At 46.7% G+C, this 25,524-nt stretch overlaps 1 protein-coding gene across 8 annotated transcripts in view; it reads left to right on the forward strand.

Moving 5' to 3' along the window:
• Positions 1 to 25,524, forward strand: part of rab3il1 (RAB3A interacting protein (rabin3)-like 1) — a 234,037-nt gene that overhangs the window by 174,780 nt on the left and 33,733 nt on the right. For 6 of the 8 annotated variants that reach the window (XM_070899826.1, XM_070899830.1, XM_070899829.1 and 3 more), the window contains exons 2-6: positions 8,668 to 8,923; positions 10,622 to 10,717; positions 13,921 to 13,998; positions 21,433 to 21,648; positions 25,430 to 25,524. The exon at positions 25,430 to 25,524 is cut by the window's right edge and continues 34 nt beyond it. In XM_070899826.1, the coding sequence (XP_070755927.1) occupies positions 8,668 to 8,923; positions 10,622 to 10,717; positions 13,921 to 13,998; positions 21,433 to 21,648; positions 25,430 to 25,524 (741 nt within the window). The remainder of the gene's footprint in view (positions 1 to 8,667; positions 8,924 to 10,621; positions 10,718 to 13,920; positions 13,999 to 21,432; positions 21,649 to 25,429) is intronic. The other 2 variants (XM_070899833.1, XM_070899832.1) reach the window with 1 other exon arrangement.

Consider the following 25,524-nt stretch of genomic DNA (forward strand, 5'->3'; position numbering starts at 1 on the left):
GTCCACCTTTAGTCCCATTATTTTACCAAGTACTACTATTTTAGTGATAGTAATTGTATTAAGTTCCTCCCCCCCCCCCCGCCCCCCATAGCCCCTGTGCTGAGGGTGATCTGCTGGCAGGACTTTTTGAACACTTTTTAAAGTAGTCTCCTAAAAATGATGCCGAGCTTAATTTAAGTATTACTGTACATTTAAATGAAGTCTAACACAATTTTCCATCCATTTAGGATTGGATCGTAGTGGGTGCTGCATTTGGCCATGTGGAATGGGCCTGAGGGAACCTTCATGGGTGGGATGCTTAAAGGGTCAAAGATTTTCTGGCCTGAAACATTCCAGTTTTACAGAACCTGAACATTTTTGGCACTGGTTTTTGTTACTCATTTTTGTCGGGACTTTTATAAATATTTTAATTTGTTTATTTTTGACAATTTTTTTCCTTTCTTAACATTATAGGGCAATTTTGTAAATATGCACTTCTGTCAGCGATTTACCTGAATATTGGACAATTGCCAGGTGCACACCCCTTGATTTTCTGTCCATTTGTATTCTCAGTAAATAAGGCTCCCGCTGAAACTGTGCATGCATAATAAAATTCGACCGTGAATGTTTATATGCTATCGATAATAACTGGTTGTCTGCTAATTCACTGGAAAGCTAACTGCAGGTGAAGTGTTTATAAGACATCAGGACGGGACAGCTTAATAAAAAAAAAAGGGGGCGTGACAAAGTTTCACTGGAGCGACAAGGGCCCCGATATTTGCAGGGATGGAGCATGTTTGAAGCCTGGAGATGCAGGAAATGCAGAGGTGCTGCCAAATTTAACGGCCGGACCGTATCATTTTTTTCTTACACCAGTTCCCACCCAGCAGCCGGCCGGTTTGACTGTCTGGCTGCCGAGCAGGAAAGGCAGCGGTCGAGGGCTGTAGCCGTGGGCTGTTGGAGATGGCAATTGAGATCGCGGAGGGTGGGGGGAGGGGGTTTCGATCGGCAATTGGGAGGGATGTGGGGATAGGTTTGGTGTCGCGGGTTTTGGGGGGAGTGGTTGGGGAGGTGGGGCCGATCGCGGCAGAAGCTTTGTTTAAAAGGCCGGTGGGGAGGGGGGGGGGTAGAATTCTTGCTCCTCCCTGCCCACAAGCAGAGCTCTGAAAAAACAGTTACCTACTGGATCCGCCCGCTCCCACCTCCATTTCGTTGACGGATTTCCCAAGCCCTTAGAAATCCGTCCAGCCAGCATTAAATTTAAACCCGGCTCCCGACTACACTCTGGGAGCCTGATTTCAATATTATAATGAGGTATTTCGTCTCTCGAGAGCGGGGCATCCCGCCGCTATAAAAATGGTCTTCTCCCAAACCTCTCCTGCCCATTGTGAGGGGTTTAAAATACCCCCCCCCCCCCCCCCCGAGATAGCTAAGTGAAAATCATTTGTCGGTTAAAAAAACAAACCACACTAAAGTGTCACAAACACAGTATCTAATAGTTGATGTGCGGCAAGATAAAAGAAGGCACGCCATGTGATCAGTAGGCACCAGAGCCAGACTGCCGACAAACTGCCAGTAAGCAAATACAGAAACATAGAAAATAGGAGCAGTAGTCAGCCATTCAGCCCCTCGAGTCTGCACCCCCATTCAATGTGATTATGGCTGATCCTCTATCTCAACACCATATTTCTGCTTTTCCCCCATGCCCCTTGATGCCTTTTGTTTTTAGTAATCTATCTATCTCCCTCTTAAATATATTCAGTGACTTGGCCTCAACAACTTTCTGTGGTGGAGAATTCCACAGGTTCACCACCCTCTGAGTGAAGAAATTTCTCCTCATCTCGGTCCTAAATTTCCTACCCCGTATCCTGAGACTGTGACCCCTGGTTCTAGACTTCCCACCAGCTACATCTGTAGGCCCTGGGATGTCCCTCTTTCAAAAGACCTTTTTGGGTCATCACGGAGCCAGTTGATTGGTGCCATCAACTGCAAGGATATTTGCAGCCAACCGGCAGCGCCATAGAGTAGCATGACCCGTAGTAGTTAAGGTCACTTCCTCCCTCAACTTGTGGACTCTCTCTTCCAGACTAGCAAAGGAGTAATCTGCAGTATCAGCCGTTGTACCGTCCACATGTCTATCAAACAATTGACTGATGCACAGGCCATTATGACCAACGCTATCATCCTCTTTCTCACTGAATAACAACAGCAACATGACACAGCTACCCAATGCTCCACACTCCCGGGCCCAAGTTTCCCCAGGAGTTGCTCCATTTTTTTTTGGAGCAACTATATTTTTTTTGGAGTAACTTAAAAATCGCAATTCTCCCCATTTATGTTGTGCCAGTGTAAGTGAGTTAGGTTTTTTTTTTAGTTTTTTTTCAAAAGGGGGAGTTACCAGCCACTTACGCCTGTTTTGGCCATTTAAGCAAGATTAGCCAGCTAAAACTTACTCCAAACTAACTTAGGTCAGCGTAGGTGTATATTCTGAAAAACCCTGCGGCGAATTAAGAAATCAGTGCAGGCAGCCAGAGATTGGAAGATATGAGTTTGCCAAAGATATCAGTTCCAAGTTGCAGCTTGCATGTGCTCCCTGCTGGAGTGGGCATGCATGATGAGCAATGAAAGAGTTTAGATTACTCTTGTAGTGAAGTCCCAATTCTCTCTGACCTTGACAGTATTTTCACTAGCCCGAATAGCTTTTAGTAACATGCCCAGGATAATGAACAGGAAAACTTTTCCTATTAATTGCTTTAGGTTCTGGAATATGCCCCCGCCCCTGCAACACACACACACACACACACACACACAATCTATCAGAAAAAATTGCACATTTTTTCAACCGAGGCCAAGGCCTTCAGTAAATAATTTTCTTCGATTGTTGGGGCCATGTGGCCCCTTTAAGCTGGCCTCCTGCCCCCTCTTGTTGCAGTGACGGTCCCCATTACAGGGACAACTGCATATTACTGGAGGCCACTTGCTGGCAACAACCTGCCTAGATAATGACTCCTGACCCCGGAAACTGGACCAGGGTCTGAATGGTGGCTTAGGACCCTGACCCTGTAGAAGCGGATCAAGAAAGATCCAGCCCTAAATATTTTGAGGCGATGAAAAGAGCAGTGTGTGTTTTTAAGGTTGTAAAACCAGAAAATATTTGAAGTGCCGAACAGGTTGATCAGCATCTAAAAGATAAAAAGATAGGTTCATGTTTGGCGTGAGCCTTTATCAGAATTTAGTTTTTGATATTGACTTGCCCTTATCCCTCCTGGATATTTAAGAATAAAAATACATTTTAAATTGGCCTACCCTCGAACCAAGTAATCAGCCCCTCTGGCTTTCTATGGGCTGGTTGTAAAGTGCTTTGGCACCATATAAAGGCAAGCCTTTCTTTCTGTCTGTCTTGGAAATTAGGAACCGGATTTGGCCATTCAGCCTCTCGAGCCTGTTCTGCCATTCAGTTAGATCGTGGCTGATGGCTCCGACCGATGGGATAGTGGCTTTGCTTTCTGACTACACTGCCACTGGGATGATTTCAGCTCGCATTAATTAACATGATCTGTCTGGGGATTAGCTTCCCCAGAAGGAATCACATCCTGTAAAGTTGTTTTGAAATCCATACACCTACTTTATTTTCATATTTAGAATCAGTAACTTTTTCAGGAAAAGTGATTTTCTTTTCTGTAAGACCGAACAACATGCAGGGTTCAAAATGCGGGAAAATTCATGAAATAATTGCCAAAGATTCCTGGGGAAGGAAGGACGCCATGTGTAAATCTCGCACATTAAGTGCTCCCGTTCCTCGAGTCATTTCTGAACCATGCTATTGTGTACTTTTTTCCTGCAGTGAAGCTTGTTGGATATACCCGTTGCCTTGTACTTTCCACGTAACTACTTGTTTTCACAAGTCATGGGGCTATTTTTGAGATGTTAGCTTTTTTAAAAACAGTACTGGTCAGCTTTGGCTTGTTCTCCAGGCTGGTCTGCATGGCAGTGTCACACGCTGTTAACTGCGCCCCGTCTTTTGACCCGTCTTTCGGTTAAATGATGCATGAGACAGAAAGGACAAGGTCAGGGTTTGGATGTACCTGACTGCATTGATGGTCCTTCTACTTACAGTCACATGCTGTTTCTAAAATGGGAAGACACGTGTTTATATAAAAAAAAAAGTTGCTTATATCACTTAAAATGTGACCAACATAAACGGCCATGTAACTTATTATGCAGAAAGCATTTGGCTTAGTTCCATTTTTTTTTGTTAATTTTCTCCCCTCCTCCCAGCAGGTCCTGACTCTTGCTTGGGGTGTAGTTCTCCAGGCACCAGCAGTCTTCCAATGCCTTCCCTAAATGGGCATCATTCATGCATGATCTAGGGAAATGAGTGGCAGCAAGATATTCCACCTCGCAAGGCATCATAGCTGAGTCTGATTATGATCCCGATCCCATCCTCACCTGACATTGAAATGTGCACTTTGCAACAGACATCACTGCGTAGTCAGCAGGAGCAGGAATTGTGGCTGACTTGGGTGCACTGGGACCGTGTACAGTAGACACCTCAAGTCGCTGGAGAAATACCACCAACGATGTCTCTGCAAGATCCTGCAAATCCCCTGGGAGGACAGATGCACCAATGTTAGCGTCCTCGACCAGGCCAACATCCCCAGCATTGAAGCACTGACCACACTCGATCAGCTCCGCTGGACGGGGCCACATTGTCCGCATGCCAGACACGAGACTCTACTCGGAACCCCTTCACGGCAAACGAGCCAAAGGTGGGCAGAGGAAACATTTCAAGGACACCCTCAAAGCCTCCCTGATAAAGTACAACATCCCCATCGACACCTGGGAGTCCCTGGCCAAAGACCGCCCTAAGTGGAGGAAGTGCATCCGGGAGGGCGCTGAGCACCTCGAGTCTCATCGCCGAGAGCGTGCAGAAACCAAGCGCAGGAGCGGAAAGAGCGTGCGACAAACCAGTCCCACCCACCCCTTCCCTCAACGACTATCTGTCCCACCTGTGACAGGGACTGTGGCTCTTGTATTGGACTGTTCAGCCACCTAAGGACTCATTTTTAGAGTGGAAGCAAGTCTTCCTCGATTCCGAGGGATTGCCGATGACTGCCCGGATGTAGCATCGCAATATCTCCCCAACTGGGATCAACTAAATTGGGACAGTCCTGGAATATAATATATATAGATATATATATCTGGGAGATTAACTGTGTAATATGCTCTTGTGCAACCTGGGTAACAGTAAGTCACTCAGAGCTGAATAAGACACTATTAGCCTGAGTGTAGAGCAGCTCTTCAGGCCCCCTGCACTGCTGTATTTTGAGTAGAATAGAAGCTATTGATAGTGACTGGCAACCCTCCCAGCTCCGATGCCTGGGGAATGGAGTGATCTCTATGCTGTTCTTCACCGTGACTCCGATCATTACATTCCCTGTCACAGCCCAGGAGTTGCTGAAAAGACTGTACGGTAGTGTGTGGATTTTTATTTGGCCAGCTTTCTGCCCATGTCTCCGTTGTACAGTTCCATGGATGCTGTTTGCTTTCTGTACCTTACCCAAGGGAGTATGCATCAGTTTCGACAATGAACAGTGAGGGCCGATCGGTAATATACAGTCGGGGCATGACAAATGAGCACTGTCCGCTGCTCACTGCACCTTTTCCCTTCCTCCGACAATCTGTAGATTAAAAAAAGAAAGAAGAGGAAAGACACGAACAGCATGCCTTCCCTAAACAAAATGTCATCATAGGCAGTCCCTCGGAATCGAGGAAGACTTGCTTCCACTGTAAAATGAGTTCTTGGGTGACTGAACAGTCCAATACGAGAACCACAGTCTCTGTCACAGGTGGGACAGATAGTTGTTGAGGGAAGGGGTGGGTGGGACAGGTTTGCCACACGCTCTTTCCGCTGCCTGCGTTTGATTTCTGCATGCTCTCGGCGATGAGACTCGAGGTGCTCAGCGCCCTCCTGGATGCATTTCCTCCACTTAGGGCAGTCTTTGGCCAGGGACTCCCAGGTGTCAGTGGGGATGTTGCACTTTATCAAAGAAGCTTTGAGGGTGTCCTTGTAACGTTTCCTCTGCCCACCTGGGGCTCACTTGCCATGTAGGAGTTCTGAGTAGAGTGCTTGCTTTGGGATTCTTGTGTCGGGCAAGATGTATAAATGAGATTGATGTCCTAGACATGCTAAAAGGGCTTATAACAAAGAAATCCCTAGGGTTAGGCGGTATTTATCCCCGACTCCTGCGATGAAACTCCTGGATGAATTAAATCAGGAAATAGTGGGTAGGTGACGTCAAGCTTGGTTTTAAAAGGCCTGCAAATTGTGCAATGATGGAAAAAGTGTTATATATGTAAACTTGTATATACCTTGTACAGCCACCTAAGGGCTCATCCCCTTGGGAGCACAGGTACTTAAGGAGGCCTCACAGGCTGGAGAGGCAATCTGCAATAAAAGACTACGGTCACACTTTACTTTGAGCTCAGTGTTCAGTCTGACTCTCTCTCCATACATAACAAAGACCTAAGGAAGTAAGGAATTCGCAGCCTTGAGGTCCTGGGGAAGCATGAGTGAGAGTAGAATACAGTGCAGTGAACCTGGGTTTTGACACAGCACAGATAGGAGGTAACGGGAAAGGGTGACAGCAACACATTTAATCTGCTGCCTTGTATCTCTCCATTCATGTAAACTGGCAGTGAGTCATTCTCCCTCCCCCTCTCGCCATGCTTCTAAATCTCAGGGGATACCCTTTTATTTTTGGATATTGTGTAAGAACTGTTGAAATAGGAATATTTTTAGTGCTGTCTCCATGGTGATATAAACAGTATGACAGTCAAAGGAATGACAGCGAGCGGTGTGGGAGGAAGGAACAATTACTTGAACCTTAAAGGCTTAGGAGGGCAAATGGTATGTTGGCCTTTATTGCAAGGGTGTTGGAGTATAAGAGTAAGGAAGTCTTGCTACAATTGTACAGGGCCTTGGTGAGACCACACCTAGAGTACTGCGCACAGTCTTGGTCTCCTTATCTTGGAGGCGGTACAACGAAGGTTCATTAGATTGATTCCTGGCATGAGGGGGTTGTCCTATGTGGCGAGATTGAGCAAGTTGGGCCCATACTCTCGCAAGTTTAGAAGAATGCGAGGTGATCTCATTGAAACACAAGATTCTGAGGGGGATTGACCGGGTAGATGCTGGAGAGTTCAGAACTAGGGGACATACATAGTCTCACGATAAGGGGGTCGGCCATTTAAGACTGAGATGAGGAATGTCTTCATTTTGGAGGGTTGTGAATCTTTGGAATTCTCTACCCCAAAGGGCTGTGGATGCCGAGTGCATTCAAGGCTGGGATAGATTTTTGAACTCTAGGAATATGGAGATTGGGTGGGAAAGTGGAGTTGAGGTTGAAGATCAGCCATGATATTGAATGGAGCAGGCTCGATGGGCCGAATGGCCTACTCCTGCTCCTAATTGCTATGTTCTTATGTGATGTCCCTATGGTAGAATAGCTTGCACAGTCTCACTGCAGATATGTGAAAGATGGCTGCATGAGTGATGGTGCCTGAGAACGATACAGAAGCAGGGGTCAGTGTCTTTGGGAGAGGAGGAAAGAAAACTGGGGATAAAACTTCCAGGTAGCCATTGTATCTGTGGTGTGTGCTCGCCATCTAGTGTTCAGCCATTGTAACTGTGTTGACCCTGTTGTGGAGGATTTATTTGGAGTTCCAGTAACGTACCACAGGCTGCAGCAAATTTTACCTTCACTGTTCTGCAGTTATGTGTCGCTGTTTGGGTTTGCAGTGTTTTGTAAATGATATGAGAATTCATGACACCCTCCCTATTTCTCTCTCCTTAGGTATATTTTGTTCATTCTTTGTCTTAGTATCTTTTTATCTTTCTTTCTCTGCTACTCTATCGCTCTCCTCTCTTTTTTTCCTTGTTCCCTTTCGCTATAGATCTTTATTTCTCTGTCTCTCTGTCTCGTGGCCCAAATTTCCCCAGCCGCTTAGAGCGACGTAGTTAGATGTGGTGCGCCGACTTTGTGGTGGAGAAAACGCACCGGAAACTTAGCGGGATAATTTGGCCGCTCCTGGATCTCTGTGGTCCCGGGGCGTGGCGCTGTGAAACCTGCAGGGGGGGGGGGCGGAGCTTTGGTCGCGCTATTTTCAGCAGCTGATTTATCCTTTTTGATGTCGTGAAGATGTTGTGCTGATGCTGTGAAGGTGTTCAGTGCTTTAGAATCCTCTAACTCACCACCTCTTTTCCCCCCCCTCACCCCCCCCGCCCCCTATCTCTGGCTACCTGCACTGATTTCTTAAATGTAGGTAAGGTTTTTCTGTACCTACAAAAGTGGCCACATGCATTGGCCTAAGTTAGTTTGGAGTAACTTTTAGCTGGCCAAATTTGCTTCTATGGCCAAAACAGGCGCAAGTGGCTGGTCATGCACCCTTTTGGAGAAAAAAAACCTAACTAACTGACTTACAGTGGAGCAAGTTAAATGGGGAAATTTTGAGATTTTTAAGTTACTCCAAAAAAAAGCTACTTGCTCCAAAAAAAGCGGGGCAACTCCTGGGGAAATTTGAGCCCTAACTGTCTCCCTCTGTCTCCGCTGCTGTTGTTTGGACTGGGGTGGACCTGCTCCAATGGCCTGGGTACATCACCTAAATTTATCTCTGTCTTTCTATCAGGGAGCAGAAGCAGGCAGCTGGGGGCCAGTGTTTCGCCAGTAAAAGATCACTCAACAGCTGGAAGGAAGCTATGCCTGGGGATGATGAAATTGGGTCTGAGCAGCGCCCAGCAAACGCTCAACAGGAAGACTCTGAGCCCATGACGGAGGAGATGCTTCGCAATGCCTACCACCTGTCCCGGCTACGGAGTTCTTCCGTAGAAATACGGGAGAAAGGGTCAGAGAGGCTAAAGGAGGAGCTGGAGAAGGCACAGAGGGTAAGTGGGCATAGCCTGAGTGTGGTGAAGGCACAAGTTCAACCGTTTGGTGTACTGGATAACGCAGGAGCAATGGCATCGGGGTTTAACGTCCATTACAGTTATTGATTATGAGGAAGAAAATGTTATCACACCAGTCCTGAGGGCATATAATGTTTATATAACTGAAAGCAGTGGAGAAATCCTGTACTTTATGTCTTCATAGCAACATTGAATACATTTAAGACCGAGATAGACAGTTTCTTAACCGATAACGGAATAAGGAGGGAGTGGGCAGGGAAGTGGAGCTGAGTCCATGATCGGATCAGCCATGATCGTATTAAATGGCGGAACAGGCTTGAGGGGCCGTATGGCCTACTCCTGCTCCTATTTCTTATGTTCTTGTAGCCACGTATCTAAAAGTTTGATTTGAAAGTGTCACACAAATAACACATTTCTAACACAGCAACAGATCACTACCAGGGAATCTATCAGTGATCATCTTTAAAAAGGGCAAAAACAAGAAATAAAACCAGCATTGATCCCCTCGAGGGTAAGAACCCAGAGTTTATAAGCAATTGACAGTCTATGGACAAATGTTACTTAGCAACAGCAATTAGCCTTTAATTGAGCTCAGAAAATGGCCATTTACAGGAATTCGACTTTGGCTGTAATATGAAAGCCCAGTTTAAGTGCAGCTCCACCTTAACAGCAGAATAATATGGCGTGTGTTACACGGTCCAACATTCCTGGCCTTATAAAACAGTGTATCATCTAAATTAACATAAGCATCAACACCGTGATCCTCCTGTTGTAATACAAGAATGCCTTCATTGGTCCTTTTTTTATGTCATTTTTTTATTTTCTTCACTTCAGTTGTCTCCTTCCCCCTGCAGGTGTCAAGTCACGCTAGGGCACAGTTCACGGACACTGCCCATTCTTCCGAGTGAGTCTATACACTGATTGCTGCCAGGCGTTTTGACATCACAGCTGACCCTGCTCCTGGCCTCCCCTGATAGCCACAGGCACCGATACTTGCCAGCAAGTGTCTGAGTAGTGATTTGGAGCATGGACCATGGCTGATTTCCTCACCCGCCCCCCTGCACCCCCCCCTCCCCAAACTAGGCCAGTGGTGCAGAAAACAATTGTAGATTATCTAAAAGTAAGGCTTGGATTTATATACGACCAGTGGCTGTCTCAAAGAACTTTACAGCCAATGAAGTACTTTTGGAGTGTAGTCACTGTTGTAATGTAGGAAACGCGACAGCCAATTTGTGCACAGCAAGCTCCGACTAACAGTCATGTGATAATGATCAGATGATCTGTTTTTGTTGTGTTGATTGAGGAATAAATATTGTCCAGGACACCAGGGATAACTCCCCTGCTCGTCTTCGAAATAGTGCCCTGGGATCTTTTACGTCCACCTGAGGGCAGACAGGGCCTTGGTTTAACGTCTCATCTGAAAGACGGAACCTCCGACAGTGCAGCGCTCCCTCAGCACTGCACTGGAGTGTCAGCCTAGATTTTTGTGCTCCAGTTTACTCACACCCTGGGTGTGATGAGCTAACTCAGCACAGAGTTCCTTGGAGCCTGGGGTCATTCCCGGTCTGTATGACTCGAGAGAGACTAAACAGTGCAATTACCCGCTGAGCAATGCCTTCCAATGATGGAGGTAATGGATGTGACTGGGTGACCTGTTCTCTTTTGTTCCCTGCTCAGGAACTGAAGCTGAAGGACGAAGAATGCGAGAAACTATCGAAGGTGCGGGAGCAATTGGAGCAGGAGCTGGAGGAGTTGACGGCCAGTCTCTTTGAGGTACTGCCAACTACACCGCCAATACTGAAATTGGTTTGGACAGTCATAATCCGATTCCCAGTCAGGCGGTGTCCGGGGACCCCTCTCCATGGTCAGGCGGTGTCCGGGGACCCCTCTCCATGGTCAGGCGGTGTCCGGGGACCCCTCTCCATGGTCAGGCGGTGTCCGGGGACCCCTCTCCATGGTCAGGCGGTGTCCGGGGACCCCTCTCCATGGTCAGGCGGTGTCCGGGGGGGCCCCCCTCTCCCCGGCTCGGCCGGCTTTAGGTTCAGGGTGGTTGCCACTGTTGAAAGTGAGGTTGAATATGGTGTATATCCTCCCTACAGAAACTGTAAACTGTTTAATTGGAGCTGCATGAAGATAATACATATTGGGGTTACAGAAATTAAGCCATTTGTGCTGCAGTCAATATTGGCAGTGCTCATGAGTTTTGCGTATAAGGTGGCCAAGGTTAGTGGGGAACTAGAGGATTGGGAAAATTTTAAACAACAGTAAAGAATGACTAAAAAAGCAATAAAGAAAGGAAAGATAGATTACGAAGGTAAACTTGCGCAAAACATAAAAACAGATAGTAAAAGCTTTTACAGATATATAAAACGGAAAAGAGTGATTAAAGTAAATGTTGGTCCCTTAGAAGATGAGAAGGGGGATTTAATAATGGGAAATGTGAAAATGGCTGAGACCTTAAACAATTATTTTGCTTCCGTCTTCACAGTGGAAGACACAAAAACCAGGCCAAAAATTGCTGGTCATGGGAATGTGGGAAGGGAGGACCTTGAGACAATCACTAGGTGGGTAGTGCTGGACAGGCTAATGGGACAAGTCCCCTGGTCCTGATGAAATGCATGCCAGGGTATTAAAAGAGATGGCAGAAGTTATAGCAGATGCATTCGTTATAATCTACCAAAATTCTCTGGACTCTGGGGAGGTACCAGTGGATTGGAAAGCAGCTAATGTAATGCCTCTGTTTAAAAAAAGGGGGCAGACAAAAGGCAGGTAACTATAGGCTGGTTAGTTTAACATCTGTAGTGGGGAAAATGCTTGAAGCTATCATTAAGGAAGAAATAGTGGGACATCTAGATAGGAATAGTGCAATCAAGCAGACGCAACATGGATTCATGAAGGGGAAATCATGTTTAACTAATTTACTGGAATTATTCGAGGATATAACGAGCATGGTGGATAGAGGTGTACCGACGAATGTGGTGTATTTAGATTTCCAAAAGGCATTCGATAAGGTGCCACACAAATGGTTACTGCAGAAGATAAGGGTACGCGGAGTCAGAGGAAATGTATTAGCATGGATAGAGAATTGGCTGGTGAACAGAAAGCAGAGAGTTGGGATAAATGGGTCCTTTTCGGGTTGGAAATCGGTGGTTAGTGGTGTGCCACAGGGATCAGTGCTGGGACCACAACTGTTTACAATATACATAGATGACCTGGAACAGGGGACAGAGTGTAGTGTAATAACATTTGCAGATGACACAAAGATTAGTGGGAAAGCGGGTTGTGTCGAGGACACAGAGAGGCTGCAAAGAGATTTAGATAGTTTAAGCGAATGGGCGAAGGTTTGGCAGATGGAATACAATGTCGGAAAGTGAGGTCATCCACCTTGGAAAAAAAAACAGTAAAAGGGAATATTATTTGAATGGGGAGAAATTACAACATGCTGAGATGCAGAGGGACCTGGGGGTCCTTATCCCAAAAAGTTAGTTTGCAGGTGCAGCAGGTAATCAGGAAGGCGAATGGAATGTTGGCCTTCATTGCGAGAGGGATGGAGTACAAAAGCAGGAAGGTCCTTCTGCAACTGTATAGGGTATTGGTAAGGCTGCACCTGGAGTACTGCGTGCAGTTTTGGTCACCTTACTTAAGGAAGGATATACTGGCTTTGGAGGGGGTTCAGAGACGATTCACTAGGCTGATTCCGGAGATGAGGGGGTTACCTTATGATGATAGATTGAGTAGACTGGGTCTTTACTCGTTGGAGTTCAGAAGGATGAGGGGTGATCGTATAGAAACATTTAAAATCATGAAAGGGATAGACAAGATAGAGGCAGAGAGGTTGTTTCCACTGGTCGGGGAGACTAGAACTAGGGGGCACAGCCTCAAAATACGGGGGAGCCAATTTAAAACTGAGTTGAGAAGGAATTTCTTCTCCCAGAGGGTTGTGAATCTGTGGAATTCTCTGCCCAAGGAAGCAGTTGAGGCTAGCTCATTGAATGTATTCAAGTCACAGATCGATTTTTAACCAATAAGGGAATTAAGGGTTACGGCGAGCGGGCGGGTAAGTGGAGCTGAGTCCACGGCCAGATCAGCCATGACCTTATTGAATGGCGGAGCAGGCTCGCGGGGCTAGATGGCCTACTCCTATTCCTAGTTCTTATGTTCTTATGTTCTTATGTTCTTATGTTCTTATGTTCTTATGTGTTCGGTGAGTTACATTCTGTTGGTCCTCACACGCCACCATATGCTCTGTATAAACTTTTTAATTCATCAAGTACTTCTTCCCAACTCGCCGATTCAGGAGAGTGGAGTGATTGTGTCCACTGCAGGCCTATGGCCATCAGGAGTAGGCCCTGGCTATGGTAATTACAAGGAAGCTGACCTAGTCTATGCCTATTGGGCAACTGTTATGTCTGTGATGTACCTATGAATGACTCCACGAGGCAATGTGTTGTACTCAAACTGTAGTGACCGTGGTCCTTTATTCGTAACTCCAGAGTGAGACACAAGCATGGTGGGCAGCCTTTTATACTGGGCCCTGCACACCTATGCAGGTGACCCTCAGGTCTCCCACCGCAGTGCCCTCTGGTGGACAGCCTCTGCCATGGGCAGGAAACCCCAGTTTCCATGAGTTGCACCCTCTAGTGGTGCCAGCATAGTATATACACAGTGTAGACCTTATTGATAGTACATCAGGTAAACAAGTCTCCATCTTATGCAACTATACAGTGACTACACAGACCGTATAACTATAGTCTGCATATATAACAGCAACTATTGGGACATGCGTCTGTTAGAGGTGCCGTGATTTTTAGGGCTCAAGACCTGGACGTTTTAGACAAATATGTTTTTAAAACTAACTCACTCTCCCTTGCCACTGTCCACTGACCTATTCCTGAACTAACTCGCTCTCCACTCTCCCCTGACCCAGTCCTAAACTAATGCCCATTCTCACTGTAATCATTTTTTTTTATGAACAGGAAGCACATAAGATGGTGCGGGAAGCAAACACTAAACAGGCCACAGCTGAGAAGCAGCTCAAGGAAGCACAAGGGAAGGTAGGTAACCTCCCATCACACTGTGTGGTCAAATGTGTGTGCCTTGCAGATTGCCTGATGTGGAAGCTGTCTCAGGGTGGCTCGGTAGGATCCAGTAGCATGAAACCTTCGTGCTGCGGTAACCTTCACTTTTCCAGCAAGAGCCATCTGTGAACCTGGATGCTGCCCGCAGACAATTGTGCAGCAAGCCTGTCTTGTGACATGGCAAACAGCTGTTCCTCTAACATGTCCCGGTATTTATGCAAGGGGCAATTAATGTAGATCCTGGGGTAGTGTTGAATGCGGCCAAGACACTTCAGGGGTCATTGCAGCTGCATTTGCTGCACTTAACAAACTCCTCTTCCTCGTTTTAATTGTACAACCTGTTCGAGCCCCCCCCCCCCCTCAAAACGGATAGCCATCTTCACCTTTTTGCATGTTGCTGTTATGTATGCAATAAAGGTTCAAACTGAGTACTGTTTAACTAAGCAAGGTACAACCTTGGCTCTGCTTTATTTAGGCCCAAAGTGCCTGACTCTCAAAATGGCTGGCCTTTTATATCTGAGCAGCACCCTGTGTGCTCTGCTCAGTGGCCTCCAACAATGACGCCATCTGGTGGCTACAAACAGAATGTACATACATGACCGTGGTGATTTCAAAGCCAGCAGTAACCAAAAGTAATGTAGCTAAGTATCTTATGTTCTTATTATTTCAAAGTTTGCAGATGACACAGAACTTGGAAATGTAGCAAGCAGTGAGGTGGATAGTAATAGACTTCAGGAGGACATAGACAGATAGGTGAAATGGGCAGACACATGGCAGATAAAATTTAACGCAGAAAAGTATAATGGCAGATGGAGTATAATGTCGGAAAGTGTGAGGTCTTGCACTTTGGCAGAAAAAAAATCAAAGACAAAGTTATTATTTAAATGGAGAAAGATTGCAAAGTGCTGGGGACCTGGGAGTACTTGTGCATGAAACACACAAGGATAGTATGCTGGTACAGCAAGTGATCAGGAAGGCCAATAGTATCTTGACCTTCATTGCAAAGGGGATGGAGTATAAAAGCAGGGAAGTCTTGCCACAGCTATATAAGGTATTGGTGAGGCCACACCTGGAATACTGCGTGCAGTTTTGGTTTCCATATTTACGAAAGGATATACTTACTTTGAAGGCAGTTCAGAGAAGGTTCACTAGGTTGACTTATGAGGAAAGGTTGAGTAGGTTAGGCTTCTACTCATTGGAATTCAGAAGAATGAGAGGTGATCTTATCGGTACATATAAGATTATGAGGGGGCTTGACAAAGTGGATGCAGAGAGGATGTTTCCACTGATGGGGGAGACCAGAACTAGAGGGCATGATCTTAGAATAGGGGCCGCCCATTTAAAACTGAGATGAGGAGACATTTCTTCTCTCGGGGGGGGGGGGATTGTAAATCTATGGAATTCACTGCCTCAGAGAACATCGAGTAAATTTACAACAGAAATAGACAGTTTCTTAACGATGAGGGGTTATGGGGAGCGGGTGGGGAAGTGGAGCTGAGTCTATGATCAGATCAGCCATGATCGTATTAAATGGCGGAGCAGACTCGAGGGGCCATATGGCCTACTCCTGCTCCTATTTCTTATGTTCTTGTGTTCTTAAGAGTGAAGTGATTCATTTTGGTGGGAAGAATGAGGAGGCATTATGAACTAAAATGGTACAATTTTAAAGGAGGTTTATTTACATAAATCTTTGAAGATGGCAGGTTAAGTAGAGAAGACTGTTAAAAAGAATGGGGGATTCTTGCCTTTGTTAATAGAGGCACAGAATACAAAAACAAGGAAGTTAAGCTGAACATAAGAATTAGGAACAGAAGTAGGCCATCTAGCCCCTCGAGCCTGCTCCGCCATTCAATAAAATCATGGCTGATCTGGTCGTGGACTCAGCTCCACTTACCCGCCCTCTCCCCGTAACCCTTAATTCCCTTATTGCTTAAAAATCTATCTATCTTTGACTTGAAAACATTCAATGAGCCAGCCTCAACTGCTTCCTTGGGCAGAGAATTCCACAGATTCACAACCCTCTGGGAGAAGAAATTCTTTCTCAACTCTGTTTTAAATTGGCTCCTCCGTATTTTGAGGCTGTGCCCCCTAGTTCTAGTCTCCCCCACCAATGGAAACAACTCTCTGCCTCTATCTTGTCTATCCCTTTCATGATTTTAAATGTTTCTATAAGATCACCCCTCATTCTTCTGAACTCCAAGGAGTAAAGACCCAGTCTACTCAATCTATCATCATAAGTTAACCCCCTCATTTCTCGAATCAGCCTAGTGAATCGTCTCTGTACCCCTTCCAAAGCTAGTATATCCTTCCTTAAGTAAGGTGACCAAAACTGCACGCAGTACTCCAGGTGCGGCCTTACCAATACCTTATACAGTTGCAGCAACACCTCCCTGCTTTTGTACTCCATCCCTTTCGCAATGAAGGCCAACATTCCATTTGCCTTCCTGATTACCTGCTGTACCTGCAAACTAACTTTTTGGGATTCATGCACAAGGACCCCCAGTTCCCTCTGCACCACAGCATGTTGTAATTTCTTCCCATTCAAATAATATTCTCTTTTACTGTTTTATTTTTTCCCAAGGTGAATGACCTCACACTTTCCGATATTGTATTCCATCTGCCAAACCTTAGCCCATTCGCTTAACCTATCCAAATCTCCTTGTAGCCTCTCTGAGTCCTCTACACAACCCGCTTTCCCACTAATCTTAGTGTCATCTGCAAATTTTGTTGCACTACACTCTGTCCCCTCCTCTTGGTCATCTATGTATATTGTAAACAGTTGTGGTCCCAGCACTGATCCCTGTGACACACCACTAACCACTGATTTCCAACCGGAAAAGGACCCATTTATCCCGACTCTCTGCTTTCTGTTCGCCAGCCAATTCTCTATCCATGCTAATACATTTCCTCTGACTCCACGTACCTTTATCTTCTGCAGTAACCTTTTGTGTGGCACCTTATCGAATGCCTTTTGGAAATCTAAATACACCACATCCATCGGTACACCTCTATCCACCATGCTCGTTATATCCTCAAAGAATTCCAGTAAGTTAGTTAAACATGATTTCCCCTTCATGAATCCTTGCTGCGTCTGCTTGATTGCACTATTCCTATCCAGATGTCCCACTATTTCTTCCTTAATGATAGTTTCAAGCATTTTCCCCACTACAGATGTTAAATTAACCGGCCTATAGTTACCTGCCTTTTGCCTGCCCCCTTTTTTAAACAAAGGCATTACATTAGCTGCTCTCCAATCCGCTGGTACCTCCCCAGAGTCCAGAGAATTTTGGTAGATTATAACAAATGCATCTGCTATAACTTCCGCCATCTCTTTTAATACCCTGGGATGCATTTCATCAGGACCAGGGGACTTGTCTACCTTCAATTGCAATAGTCTGTCCAGCACTACCTCCCTAGTGATAGTGATCATCTCAAGGTCCTCCCTTCCCACATTCCTGTGACCAGCAATTTTTGGCATGGTTTTTGTGTCTTCCACTGTGAAGATGGAAGCAAAATAATTGTTTAAGGTCTCAGCCATTTCCACATTTCCCATTATTAAATCCCCCTTTTCATCTTCTAAGGGACCAACATTTACTTTAGTCACTCTTTTCCGTTTTATATATCTGTAAAAGCTTTTACTATCTGTTTTTATGTTTTGAGCAAGTTTACCTTCGTAATCTATCTTCCCTTTCTTTATTGCTTTTTTAGTCATTCTTTGCTGTTGCTTAAAATCTTCCCAATCCTCTAGTTTCCCACTAACCTTGGCCACCTTATACGCATTGGTCTTTGATTTGATACTTTCCTTTATTTCCTTGGTTATCCATGGCTGGTTATCTCTTCTCTTGCCGCCCTTCTTTTTCAGTGGAATATATTTTTGTTGCGCATTATGAAAGAGCTCCTTAAAAGTCCACCACTGTTCCTCAATTGTGCCACCGTTTAGTCCTTGTTTCCAGTCTACTTTAGCCAACTCTGCCCTCATCCCACTGTAGTCCCCTTTGTTTAAGCATAGTACTCTCGTTTCTGACACAACTTCCTCATCCTCAATCCGTATTACAAATTCAACTTTATTGTGATCACTCATTCCGAGAGGATCTTTTACGAGGAGATCGTTTATTTTTCCTGTCTCGTTACACAGGACCAGATCCAAAATGGCTTGCTCCCTTGTAGGCTCTGTTACATACTGTTCTAAGAAACAATCCCGTATGCATTCTATGAATTCCTCCTCCAGGCTACCCCCTGCGATTTGATTTGACCAATCGATATGTAGGTTAAAATCCCCCATAACTACTGCCGTTCCTTTTTCACATGCCTCCATTATTCCCTTGATTATTGCCCGCCCCACCATGAAGTTGTTATTTGGGGGCCTATAAACTACGCCGACCAGTGACTTTTTCCCGTTACTATCTCTAATCTCCACCCACAATGATTCAACATTTTGTTTATCGGAGCCAATATCATCCCTCACAACTGCCCTGATATCATCCCTTATTAACAGAGCTACCCCACCTCCCATCCCTTCCTGCCTATCTTTCCGAATCGTCAGATACCCCTGTACGTTTAATTCCCAGTCCTGGCCACCTTGCAACCATGTCTCTGTAATGGCCACCAAATCATACCCATTTGTAATGATTTGTGCCGTCAACTTATTTACTTTATTTCTAATGCTGCGTACATTTAGGTGGAGTGTTTTCATCCTAGTTTTTAAACCATGATTTTTAGTTTTTACCCCTCCTGCAGCCCTTTTATATTCAGTGGTCCTTTTTGTTTCTTGCCTTTGGTTTCTCTGCCCTCCACTTTTACTCATCTCTTTTCTGTCTTTTGTTTTTGTCTCCTTTTTGTTTCCCTCTGTCTCCCTGTATTGGTTCCCATCCCCCTGCCATATTAGTTTAACTCCTCACCAACAGCACGAGCAAACACTCCCCCTAGGACATTGGTTCCGTTCCTGCCCAAGTGCAGACCGTCCGGTTTGTACTGGTCCCACCCCCCCCCCCCAGAACCTGTTCCAATGCCCCAGGAATTTGAATCCCTCCCTGCTGCACCACTGCTCAAGCCACGTATTCATCTGTGCTATCCTGCGATTCCTACTCTGACTAGCACGTGGCACTGGTAGCAATCCCGAGATTACTACTTTTGGGGTCCTACTTTTTAATTTAACTCCTAGCTCCTTAAATTCGTCTCGTAGGACCTTATCCCTTTTTTTTTACCTATGTCGTTGGTACCAATGTGCACCACGACAACTGGCTGTTCTCCCTCCCTTTTCAGAATGTCCTGCACTCGCTCGGAGACATCCTTGACCCTTGCACCAGGGAGGCAACATACCATCCTGGAGTCTCGATTGCGGGCGCAGAAACGCCTATTTATTCCCCTTATGATTGAATCCCCTATCACTATCGCTCTCCCACTCTTTTTTATGCCTTCCTGTACAACAGAGCCAGCCACGGTGCCATGAACTTGGCTGCTGTTGCTCTCCCCTAATGAGTCATCTCCCTCAACAGCACTCAAAGCAGTGTATCTGTTTTGCAGGGGGATGACCAGATGGGACCCCTGCACTACCTTCTTTGTACTACTCTTCCTGCTGGTCTTCCATTCCCTAGCTGGCTGTGGATCCTTCTCATGCGGTAAGACCAACTCACTACACGTGCCACTTATGTCATTCTCAGCATCGTGGATGTTCCAGAGTGAATCCACCCTCAGCTCCAATTCCGCAACGTGGTCCATCAGGAGATGGAGGCGGATGCACTTCTTACACATGTAGTCGTAAGGGACACCGGAAGCGTCCCTGAGTTCCCACATGGCACAGGAGGAGCATATCACGTGACCGATCTCTCCTGCCATGCCTTAACCCTTAGATACCCTTAAATTGGTAATAACAATGCTACAGTTTACTTACTGATATAAAAATAAAAAGAAAAGCTACTCACCAATCACCAGCCAATCACTTACCCCATTGGCTGTGATGTCACCTTTTGATTCCTTTCTACTTCTTTTTTGCTTTCTCTCCCGCTGTAGCTGCACCGGTACGCCTTTATAGGCCGCTCCGACGCTGCTCCCACCTCTCGCCAACTGCCGCTGGCTCTCGAGCTCCCGCTGGGCCTTTTATAGGCCGCTCCGACGCTGCTCCCACCTCTCGCCAACTGCCGCTGGCTCTCGAGCTCCCGCTGGGCCTTTTATAGGCCGCTCCGACACTGCTGCCAACTCTCGCCAACTGCCGCTGACTCTCGAACTGCCGCTGGGCCTTTTATAGGCCGCTCCGACGCTGCTCCCACCTCTCGCCAACTGCCGCTGACCTTTATAAAACTCTGGTTAGGCCTCAGCTGGAGTTACTGTGTCCAATTCCAGGCACCGCACTTTAGGGAGGATGTGAAGGCCTTAGAGAGGGTGCGGAGGGAGATTGACCAGAATGGTTCCAGGGATGAGGGACTTCAGTTACGTGGAGTGACTGGAGAACCTGGGGCTGCTCTCCTTGGAGCAGAGAAGGTTGAGAGGAGATTTGATCGAGATGTTCAAAATCATGAAAGATTTTGATAAAGTAAATAAAGAGAAATTGTTTCCAGTGGCAGAAGGGTTGGCAATCAGAAGAGACGGATTTAAGATAATTGCCAAAATAACCAGAGGTGAAATGAGAACATTTTTTTCCCCACAGTGAGTTGTGGTCTGGAACGCGCTGCCCGAAAGGGCGGTGGAATCAGATTCAGTAATGACTTTCAAAATGGAATTGGATAGATACCTGAAGGGGAAACGGATGCAGGGCTGTGGGGAAAGCGCAGGGGAGTGGGACTAATTGGCTCTTCCAAAGGGAGCCGAATGGCCGCTTTCTGTGCTGCATCATGCTATGCTTCTACTGGCCAGTCACACTGAGGCCAATGGACAACAGGCGTGGGCAATTGAAATGTGCCACAGTGGTGCCCTGCTCCTCCTGCGCCGATATGGAAAGTTTTTGAAAAAGCTTACGCGTTTGGGCCTCTGCTGGCCCTGACACTCTACCTGTTGGACCTGCTGGTGAAAAGCTACAACATCTCCCACGCACAGACCAATGCTTAAAACAGCCATCGGGGCTTGATGTGGTCAGAACTCAATCTGCATATTTAAAGAAGGCAAGTTCACGACAAATGTCCAACCCACCTGCTCAAAAGAGATTAAAATGGAAGACCGTGGGCTGGGAGCAGGTACGTCTCGGGGGCAATTTTAACTGCACCCCTCGCCCCTCTGTTACCACAATGCAGGCAGGGTTAAAATCACCCCTTGGGTGTCTGAAATAGAAAATGTTCTATTCCCAAACATTAATGTCCTTTATCTTGTTTGAGCACACAATTCACACACACATGGGATGTTTTAGCTATTGTCTGGAAATGTTGATGGTGGTTGGGTGTTCTGTTGGTCACCTTGCCTTCTATCTTGCCCCTACCTTAGATTGATGTACTATTGGCTGAGGTCACTGCCCTGAAGACCCTTGTGATTACATCGACACCATCCTCCCCCAATAGAGAGCTGCATCCGCAACTCCAGAGCCCCTCAAAAGCCGTCTTCAAGAAGAACCACAATCGCATCAAAAGCATGAACAGTGCCATCGTCACGACAGCTACACAGAATACCCAGTTACAGCCAATCAGCAAGGACGGCAGGGAGGTGAGTGTGAAAATAGGCATTGCCAGTCTGTCTCTCATGCCTGCCTCCCTCGTCTGTTTCTCTTGTCTGCCTGCCTTACTGTCTATCAATCGGCCCTCGTCTCTGTCTGTCTGTCTGCCCGCCCGCCTGCCCCGCTGCCTGTTTCTCTGTCTGCCTCTCTCTCTGCTTGTCGGATTAGTAAAGCTATACTTTCCTCAGATTGGGGCTGTGAATTAGTGCCTTGTTGGATAAATATGACCGTGCAACCCGATCCAAGTGAAACTTCTGAATCTGTTAGTTTCACACCGCACAGTGCGTCGAGCTTCCTAAATAGGCAGTCCCTCGGGATCGAGAAAGACTTGCTTCCACTCTTAAAAATGAGTCCTTGGGTGACTGAACAGTCCAATATGAGAAGCACAGTCCCTGTCACAGGTGGGACAGATAGTCGTTGAGGGAAGGGGTGGGTGGGACTGGTTTGCCGCACGCTCCTTCCGCTGCCTGCGCTTGGTTTCTGCATGGCTCTCAGCGATGAGACTCGAGGTGCTCAGCACCCTCCCGGATGCACTTCCTCCACTTAGGGCGGTCTTTGGCCAGCGACTCCCAGGTGTCGATGGGGATGTTGCACTTTATCAGGGAGGCTTTGAGGGTGTCCTTGAAATGTTTCCTCTGCCCACCTTTGGCTCATTTGCTGTGAAGGAGTTCCAAGTAGAGCGCTTACTTTGGGAGTCTCGTGTCTGGCATGCGGACAATGTGGCCCACCCAGCAGAGCTGGTCGAGTGTGGTCAGTGCTTCAATGCTGGGGATGTTGGCCTGGTCGAGGACACTAATGTTGGTGCGTCTGTCCTCCCAGGGGATTTGTAGGATCTTGCGGAGACATCGCTGGTGGTATTTCTCCAGCGACTTGCGCTTCCTAAAGCCCAGCTATTAGTCCCATTTTACCATTGTGGCCTCTGGCATTTTGTTTCCCTCAATGGCTGCGCGTCATTCATAGGTTCAAGGGGCAGCCAGCTGACCTGGGCCAGGACCTCTGTCGGTGCTCGAGCCTGTGGTCGGGTGGCTCACTCTGTCCCGCTCTGCAGGAACAAACAAGTCGTCTTTTGGTTTACCATCAGTCAAACTAAGGCTGGCAACTTTGGATTTATAGAAATTAAGGTAGCTGGTGCCCTGGCACTCTGGTATAACTAGGATGGCATTAGCAAACCTGTACCCACAGGGCACAGCACCAATTAGATTAGGTGGGGAGGCATTGTGGTTATGCGGCGCAGTAAATTCCTGATCTCTCTCGTGGGCAAATGCCTGGCATGCCCTTGGCAATACTCTCAGGCAAGAGTGCGTAAAACCTGCACCTCCTGTGCGAACAGTCACAGAGGAGCGATGTTCAGGTGAACGCTGTGAGGAGATTTTCTCTGAGAAAATAGTGTTTGACTTGGAGCTAAAGAAGAAGGTCCCTTGTTTTCTCTGTCAGTTCACTGGATTCTTTATTCCAGCTATTTGCTGGCCAGAATTATTGCTGCTCCCTCACTATTCTCCCCTCTTTCTATTGCCCCTCTTCACTACTCCCCTTTCGCCTCACCCTCACCTCCTTCCCTCTTGTGCCCCACCTCTTCCCCCCCCCCCCTCCCATCCCTACCCTTCCCTCTTGCCGCCCCCTCCCTCTCTTTCCCCCCTCCCCTTCCCTTTTGCCCCCCCCTCCCCTTCCCCCTTGCGTCTGTCTCTCTGTCTTTCTCCTCTGCTGCTCACTTTTTATAGCATAGTGAGTTGAATTTACATTGAAGTGATTCTGGTGCTACTCTGAGTCTGTCTATTGGTTGTCAATGCATCCGTGTATTTGTGAATTCCCTGTCTCTCTGGTCTAATACTCTAACTTTACTAACACTGACTTTTCATGGTGCTCCTGAAGGCAGGAGTGCCCACTCTCCTCTCTCTGCTTCTCTGCATCGTACCCGGGAGGGCGATTTATGTCACACCTGAGCCGTATGAGCATCTTGCCAGGCCATCATCGATGCAGGAGCATCAGGTACTGTTGTCGCCTTGTGCCCCAATTGCCCTGTCATGTATGAGTGTCTAAAATAATTATATTTACAAACGTATGTTTATTCTTCATATTAAACACGGATAAAAAAGCATTTATAGGAGGGACTGGGTGGTGTGGTGGATTTGGACCCTGGCCATTCACTTCCAGCCCAGGCTAACAGAATGAAAGTGTTCTCTGTCTGCCAGCTACAAGGGATGTACTCAAAATGAGTTGGGTTTTTCTCAATCTGTTTCTCAGTGGGGGATTTGTAGCTCAGATGGCTAATTTGGCACCAGTTGGCACTCTCACTAAGTAGCCTACGGCAAGACACTTAGAATTATCACTAGGAGAAAGAAATGGGAATTTTGAAGAAAGAGGAGACCCCAAATCCGAGTGTGGATATGAAGAGCGAGCCTTTAAGCAGCAATGATGCCTCCATCAGCCCGGAGGTGACTCAGACGCATCGCCACCTCTATTAACTCATTAATGGGCACACCCCTCCCTCACTAACTGATGGGTGACTGGGAAGCACTTATCGGGTCTGGTAGCATAGTGGTTATGTTACTGGACCAGTAATCCAGAGGCCGGGGCTAATGGTCTAGAGACCTGAGTTCAAATCCCACCACGGCAGCTGGGAAAGTTAAATTCAATTAAATAAATCTGGAGGATAAACTGGATTGTGGTAAAACCCATCTGGTTCACTAATGTCCTTTAGGTACGGAAATCTGCCGCCCTTACCCTTGCCCTATATGTGACTCAGCGATGTGGTTGACTCTTAACTGCCCTCTGAAATGGCCTAGCAAACTACACTTACATTCAAGGTGGTGACTCACCTCCACCTTCTCGAGGAGCAATTAGGGATGGACAATAAATGCCGGCCTTGCCAGCGACGCCCACATCCCAGGAATGAATTTTTAAAAAACCTTCCTTACTAACCAATGAATGACTGTGGCACACCCCTCCCTCACCCACGAACCAATGAATGACTGCGGCACACCCCTCCCTCACCCACGAACCAATGAATGATTTGGGTTTACCTCTCCTCCGTTAACCTGTTAATTACTGTGATGCATCCAACCCCACTGATAGATTGATAAGTATAAGATAATACTTTTGTGAAACATGAATAAAATAAAGAAATAGAATCAAACTGATTTTATTCCATTTTGATTAGCTTTTTTTGTAAAATTTATAAATGTTCCTCAGTGGGTTGTGGGCGGGATGGGGCCGTTGGGAGTGCGAGATGGGTAATGACGCTATGTGGTGTAGTCTTGAACCATACGGACCCAGGAACGCCGAAGGTATCATCCCTGGTGAGTACTGAGTTAGCTGATCGCCGCCAAGGTGGTAGTCTGAGCCTTGCATTGACCTCCGTGTTCCTGGGTTAAAGAAGGGAAAAATGAATGAGGGGTCCTGTTCCTGGGGACTATCCAGTGAGTCGCTTCTCCCACTCCCCCTGCCCCCGGCAAGCTGCAGGGTGTGCCTGTGTGTGGATATTCAACAAGGACAGGATTGTGCCTGGCTGTGCTGCCCTACCATGATAAAATAGCCTGTTTAAATTCACTGGCTATACTTACCAATGGCCACTTGTGTATGGTACTAACGGGTGCCTGGTGTCTGTGGAATCCTACCCCAGTGAGAGTCAGGGTCTTCAGGCGAGGAGGGGAGAATTCGAGTTACCTTGACAGCAAATTTGGCATCAGATGGGGATCCTATCGCGCGCCTGTACACTCTAATTTAAAGGCTACCACACTGCTATTCCACACGTCGCTGTTTTACCGTTTACAGATCGACTTGATTTTATTTGATGAGTTCCAGGCGTGGAAGGAGGAACCAACCCTGGATAAGGCTTGCCCGTTCTTAGAGAGGATTTACCAGGAGGA

This window comes from Pristiophorus japonicus, chromosome 14 (genome assembly GCF_044704955.1).
Source record: "Pristiophorus japonicus isolate sPriJap1 chromosome 14, sPriJap1.hap1, whole genome shotgun sequence".
NCBI classification, from domain to species: Eukaryota; Metazoa; Chordata; class Chondrichthyes; family Pristiophoridae; genus Pristiophorus; species Pristiophorus japonicus.